Source organism: Gadus chalcogrammus, chromosome 1 (genome assembly GCF_026213295.1).
Source record: "Gadus chalcogrammus isolate NIFS_2021 chromosome 1, NIFS_Gcha_1.0, whole genome shotgun sequence".
Lineage (NCBI taxonomy): Eukaryota > Metazoa > Chordata > Actinopteri > Gadiformes > Gadidae > Gadus > Gadus chalcogrammus.
The window spans coordinates 13,911,174-13,918,673 of NC_079412.1; the positions used below are offsets into that span (position 1 = coordinate 13,911,174).

The 7,500-nt window shown below is 43.9% G+C and overlaps 1 protein-coding gene across 1 annotated transcript in view; it reads right to left on the minus strand.

Annotated features, from left to right (window-relative positions):
• Positions 1–7,500, minus strand: part of LOC130370457 (voltage-dependent calcium channel subunit alpha-2/delta-3-like) — a 135,901-nt gene that overhangs the window by 37,998 nt on the left and 90,403 nt on the right. The window contains exons 17-18 of the mRNA XM_056576394.1: positions 2,120–2,181; positions 861–928 (exon numbers count right to left, since the gene is read on the minus strand). Coding sequence (XP_056432369.1) covers positions 861–928; positions 2,120–2,181 — 130 coding nt within the window. The remainder of the gene's footprint in view (positions 1–860; positions 929–2,119; positions 2,182–7,500) is intronic.

Genomic DNA, 7,500 nt, shown 5'->3' on the forward strand with positions numbered 1-7,500 from the left:
ATTAAGAAGACCTTGAAGTGAATCAGTGAATGCACTACACATGAACCCTTTAATAACGCATCCGCACCTCTCACACACACACACACACACACACACACACACACACACACACACACACACACACACACACACACACACACACACACACACACACACACACACACACACACACACACACACACACACACATCAGAGGTGAAAAATGTGTGTTTTGAGTGGATGTGACAGCTCTGATGAGATCAGGAAGAGCCAAGTCATGCTTCGAGGGCCCGGCATGATGGACGGGTATTGAAAAGCGTGCACACACACACGTTCACACACACTCACACACTACAGACAAACTGTCTCACACACACACACACACACACACACACACACACACACACACACACACACACACACACACACACACACACACACACACACACACACACACACACACACACACACGCACTACCACCACTGCATGAATATTAACAGGCATGAGGCTGACATGAATATAGACACAAATACAGACACACACAAAAACACACGTAGACAAGCGCACATACATGGAAGCCACTATAAAAGCAATATTTTGCTAGCTGCGGTTCTCCGCTCATCGTCAATAGAATACCGCAGAGGGGGAGTGGGGAGACGGCCTTGATGAGAGAGTACAGGCACCAGAAGGGGGTGAGAAACAGCTTCACGGCCAGGGGTTAGATTAGCAAAACACAGTGATAGGGAGAAATAAAAGCAAAAGAACGAGGAGTGAGATGGAGATAGAGAGAGAGCCAGCGAGGACGAACTTCCATGAACTGCGGAAGAAAAAAAGCGACGAAATGTGTGAATCACAAAGAAAATGGAAAAATGACTCCTACCTTCCTCAACTGTGACATTCCCTCTGAAGAAGAATTTACCATGACCTCTTGAAAGGGCTACCCCTAGGCTTTAAGAAAAAAACACACACAGACCCACAAACACATAAAATACATGTTTTCTTAAATGGAAACCGTACGCCTTTTTATAAAAATAAATAAATAAAATCTGCAATTCAAATTCTTGAGCTTGGTGAATAAATAAAGCACTCTCCAGCCAATCTGGCTGAGTACACTAAACATCTAGGCTGAGAGAAGCTCCAGACTAGTTGATTTAAGGAGACGGTGGGTAGATGGTGGGTATTTAAGGTCTATTTCAAGGACTGCTAAAGGAAAAGGAAGTTAATTAATGGAGCTTTTAGCACTAAGGTCACCTCATAAACCTTTTGTTGGGATGGACTGAATGCCAAACACTTATTTTGGACAGGAATAGTAAGGTTTACATTCAAAAAGCAATTTCCTTTGGAAGAGATGCTGACAATGTCTGCTTTTACAATCTTTCCCATTTTTCATGAATACATGTGCTTTTTTTTAAAATACTGTTTTGTTGGTCAGAAAACTCTCATCTCTGTCTCTTATTTGTATGATAACCTCTGATGATATTTCACAGTTATTATAGAGAGAGAAGCAGGATTGCTGATGATACAATATCCTTTTTTAGGCTGCAAGTTGCTCTTAAATCCTATCACAACACTATTAAAAAAGTACATCCATATTCCAGTATTGTATTTACTTATTAGCACACCTTGTTTACATTGCCTTATTGTATGCATTTCAGCTCATAATTATCGTCCTGCATATTTGTGCATTGATTGGAGTGGTGGGAACCGATGTGCCTATGTCTGGAGCTTCAAGACCATCCCCAAACGTAAGGTACACACCGAGGCCCTGAGTACGTCAGGAATACACCCCTGCTTGGGTGGAGGAAAGCTCAAAGCTTTTTCTTTAGCAGCTGACACCCCATTGCTCATCAATGTTAGCTAGCTACCTATCAATGTTAATGCAAATTAGCACTTAGATTAATCAATATTCCATCCACAACAACAAGTTCACATGTATTTTATGCTTTGTTCTAATTGTGCTTTTACTTGTTGAGCACTTTGTAACTGTGTTTTGAGAAGTGCTATAAAAATAAAGTTTATTATTATTATTATTATAAGGTCAACGCCATCAGGTAAACTTGGGAGTCGGTTGTAGAATGAAATGAGTTGTGAATGGAGCCTCACACTGTAATGGTTACAGTGGGTCCAAGGTGCACTTACCTGAAAGGTGTGCCTTTAATGTCTGTGTAGTAGTAATCATTGTGCAGAACAAGAACACGTTTCTGAAACACATAGACACATATTTAACATTGCTCCCTGTATGCATTGTGCTACAAACGATGCATTATACTTCTACAGCATGGAGGCTCATAATCGCGTAACTGATTCGCTGATATTTGTCTCCATCTAGTGACACATTTGAAGGCAAAAAGAAAATGAACTGGCCGGAATAAAACGACAACAGATGGAGGTGTTGTTTCTGCGTTGGTTAAAACTGATTGAAAGTGCTTGAGAGTGTGTGTGTGTGTGTGTGTGTGTGTGTGTGTGTGTGTGTGTGTGTGTGTGTGTGTGTGTGTGTGTGTGTGTGTGTGTGTGTGTGTGTGTGTGTGTGTGTGTGTGTGTGTGTGTGTGTGTGTATGCGTGTGTGTTGGCACACATTGGCACACACACAAACACACCTATGGATGCACACACACACACACACACACACACACCAACCCGGTATCACGCCAAGGCGTAAAATAGATACGTCTGTCCACATCGCAAGGCGTGTTCAGGTTGACGCTTTGCCTGACCAAAGCGTCACCCTGAACACGCGTCCTTCTCCATTCGAAATGAATGGGGGAATAGCACCAACAGGGGGCGATACGTTCTCCTAGCATTTGGTGAAATTGTTACGTAGCCATATTAATCGTTATTATCTGAATGGGAAATGCAATATTTTAGGACAGATACACCATTAAACGTGTTTCTAATGACATTTCTAGCGAGAAATGTACATTTTCCTTGCATAATCTTCAATCAGTGAATGTGTATGATCTTTATTAATCTTTATGATCTGAATGGGAAATACAATATTTTAGGATCGATTCACCGTTAAACGTGTTTCTAATAACATTTCTAGCGAGAAATATACTTTTTACTTGCATAATCTTCAGTCAGTGATTGTGTCTGATCTTTAGTTTTATAGTTATTAGGAAGATTTAATCGGCTCGCTCGCATGTTTCAACGACGTCAGGATGCTAGGGACGCTGCTTTCGCTAAACTAGCAGCTCACGTGTTTCCTGCGTTTGTGTTATTAAACCGTTACTTTATGTAACTTTTAATGATATTGTAATAACCACAGGCGAGGTATTGAGCGAAGTAAGCTTGATAGCAGGTTTATTGGGTTCCACAATCGGATAGGCAGGCACAGCTCCACCGGAAAACTACAACAACCAAAACTCCCGTCCGGAAGGAAACCCCCGGAACCCCCTCTCAGAAGGCCCGCCCCTTCCTCCCAAACCCTGTGACGCTACAATATCATCTTGTTAGAAACATAGATATATATAGAACACTGTTCTATATATATCTATGGTTAGAAACACGTTTATCTGAGAGCCAACCCAGTCGCCAAAAGCATACGTTGACAGCACTGGATTACGTCGCATTTCAACATAAAATAGCGTGCTAAGCACACACACACACACACACACACACACACACACACACACACACACACACACACACACACACACACACACACACACACACACACACTGTTGCCCGAGGTGCAGAAATGCTCCGGAACAGATCTGGATCCACCATGGCCAAAATAATTGTCATGAATAGCATGAATAGATTCATGCATTATCATTCAACTTGAACATGTGTTTTTACAGTATAGAGTGGTGGAGGGATGACGTATGTTGGCCAACCCGGAAGTGAGCGTCGACCTGGGTTTCCATGGTTTCCCTTGACAAAAAGCCAACGGGTTTTTCCATTGGCTCTAAAAACCACGCGGCAAAGGAGCAGCCGTAAATTGTTTTGTTTTTGTCGTAAACTGGGGTCCGACGGTTAAAAAATAGACAGATATTCCGAGGTATCCTTAAAAGGCAGCTTGGATGTTTTTATTTTCTGCAGTTTAGACTTCTTCTATAACCTATTTTTGAAAGCAAAACACCAAGCTCAATGATTTAACGAGGCAGGGTTATTTGAAACAATTTATTAAATATATATTTGTGAGAGGTCATTCCTTCTCCTGAGTTTGCTTCCTATTTATGTCTAGTGTACAACACTGTCCACAAGCATCACCCCCCCCCCCTCCCCATATGGATTTGGAGAATTGTTGCCACATCCCAGTGGTGGAGGTATCATATATATGAAAGAGGGCATTCAATACTACAATGATCAATTAGGAGGCCGAAGTCCTAAAGGATGCAATAGGTGACCCTGAACACGCCTTGCGATGTGGACAGACGTATCTATTTTACGCCTTGGCGTGATACCGGGTTGCACACACACACACACACACACACACACACACACACACACACACACACACACACACACACACACACACACACACACACACACACACACACACACACACACACACACACACACCCTCTCTGACACTGCCACAGCCCAGGCCACCAGGTCTCATGTCACTGTTAGGTGACTGGGTCGACAACATTCAAGTAAGCTGTACTTTGAGGTCTCTTATATATCAAAGGGGGTCTCAAAGGACGCATACGCTTCTACCTGTGGCTCCAGCCCTACAGGAAATGACTCGGCAAGTGCTCCATCTCGTTGCACCTGCACCCAGCGGCTCGCTTGCAAGATTTTGGCCTGAAGTTCTTCCCAGACCTACACCGTAGCCATCTAACCTGCATATCTGAGAATCAGGCCTCTCTTTAATAATGAAAAAAAGTTATGAGAGAAATACACATTCACTTTTGTCTCATAAGCGGTGTGGTGCCGGCTCCTTTTGACCTTTTGACCCCAGACTTCTGGGGGAATAGCTGAATCAATTCATTAGTCAATCAGAAGCAAACGGGGCAAACAAGGTGTCCTTTGACATCTACGTTTCGAGGCGATTGCAACAGTGCCACACATGATCATATTTGAATATGTTTCGGGGTAGTAATTAGCTGTCGAAATTGGAGGCCTTAATCAATAATGAGCAGCTATTGATTTGCTTCCCGATAGAAATTTGTGACAAATGACATGTTATTTAGCATCTACACGTTGAGCTGAGTCCAATGACACCCAGCATGACACTCTAGCAAATGGTAACATGTATTTTACATGGTACACCTAGGTCTAGGACATGGTCTCGGTGTAGCAAGAAGGCGAGCTTGATCTCATTGGACTCAGCTTAACGTGTAGATGCTAAATAACATGTAATTTGTCAAAAATCTCCATCGGGAAGCAAATCTATAGCTGGTCATTATTGATAAAGGCCTCCAAAATCGACAGCTAATTACTACCCCGAAACATATTCAAATATGATCATGTGTGGCACTGTTGCAATCGCCTCGAAACGTAGATGTCAAAGGACACCTTGTTTTCCCCGTTACGCCACCGGGAAGATATTTTCATACTTCTAATGGATTGATTCATATTTTAAGGTTCTCGGAGTGAGACTTTAAGCGGCTGCAGCAGAAGTGCTGAGACGAAAGATGATATCAAGACATTTATAGAATATTCCCATTCACATTATGATTCTTCGTCATAACATCCGACCAAACATCCTTTACAGTCACCGAGCGAGGATTATGAAAGGGGGCCTGCCCGTAATTCCGACGCCTCATTGTTCCGACGTCTCAATGTTCCGAAATATTTCCCATTAGATCGACATGCCACTATTCCGACGGTTTAATGTTCCGAAAACGAAACCCATTGGTCCGAAGGTCCGTTTGTCCGACTTTTCAAAAAGGAGGAGCATTAGGCCGACAGTTCAATATGCTGAATAGGAAAAAGAGTTGTATACCTCGCTCGCTCCCTCTCTCTCGCTCCCTCTCTCTCGCTCCCTCTCTCTCTCTCCCTCTCTCTCTCCCTCTCTCTCTCCCTCTCTCTCTCCCTCTCTCACTCTGTGTGTGTGTGTGTGTGTGTGTGTGTGTGTGTGTGTGTGTGTGTGTGTGTGTGTGTGTGTGTGTGTGTGTGTGTGTGTGTGTGTGTGTGTGTGTGTGTGTGTGTGTGTGTGTTCGTGCCCGTGTTGAGAATTAGACCTCCGCTCTCTGTGAAGCGTTGTCTTTTTGCTCTCCAAAATTCATCGTGAACGTGATATGTAGGCCTAGGTTGTATTTTGGAGACAGAGAGAGAGTGAGAGTGAGATAGAGAGGGAGCGAGCGAGGTATAAAACTATTTTTTCGGCCTAATGCGCCTCCTTTTTGAAAAGTCGGACTAACAGACCTTCGGACCAATGGGTTTCGTTTTCGGAACATTGAACCGTCGGAATAGTGGCATGTCGCTCTAATGGGAAATATTTCGGAACATTGAGACGTCGGAACAATGAGGCGTCGGAATTACGGCATGGCACCTATGAAAGTCCAGGCCCCCTCTTCCTGCACTCGGGGTCCGGGCCAAGTTTCGGGCAGGAAGGGCCACCCCTTCCTGCCCTCGGGGTCCGACCGGGCCAAGTTTCGGTGCGGGGGTCCCAGTTAGGCCTTAGAATAAGGTATTCAAATTTCAGGGCGGTAGGACGTTCCTATCTCAAAAACTGTTTTTTCCACCACATTCTGAACCATTAGGTATTGCAGGTAACACTTCTGAGGGGCTTTGTCCAAATGACAGTCCATTTGGGAAAACTTTTTTTCTCTAAGGGCTAGAACTCCAAATCTCGGATATGTCGTTCTCGGGGCCCCGGGAAATGTGTGTAAACATTTTAGCCTCCCTAGCTATCTCGAAAAGGCCGGAAAAGGGGCGTGACCTCCAACAGTACAGTAAATGTACATAAGACAGAGGTTAGTTTATAGTCCCCATTTTTTGTGGGATGGAGGTGTACATTTGTGGCTTAAGGTGTGTAGACACAGCTGGCCTGTGGCCACGTTTTTGAAGTCTGGGGTCAAAAGGTCAAAAGGAGCCGGCACCACGCCGCTTATGAGATAACAAAAAGTTAATGTGTATTTCTCTCGTAACTTTTTGTCATTATTAAAGAGAAGCCTGATTCTCAGATATGCGTGTTCGATGGCTAGGGTGTAGGTCTGGGAAGAACTTCAGGCCAAAATCTTGCAAGCGAGCCGCTGGGTGCAGGTGCAACGAGATGGAGCACTTGCCGAGTCATTTCCTGTAGGGCTGGAGCCACAGATTCAGACTTTATTGTCATTGTGCAAACTTGTACAATGAAATTGGGGTGGTGCTCACTACCCATAGTGCAAAATAAATAAAGCAGTGCAAAAAGCAAAAATACAAACACAAACAACAGCAATAGGCACAATAAATATAAATATGCAGACATAACATATAAGTAAAATAAATAAATATGGTAGAGGATTTCACATGTCCATTGGGGGGGGGGGGGGGGGTCAGGCGTTAAGTAGACGAATTGCCCAGGGGTAGAAGGTATTCCTCAGCCTGTTTGTCCGGCTCCCAAGGGACCTGTATCTCCTACCCGAAGG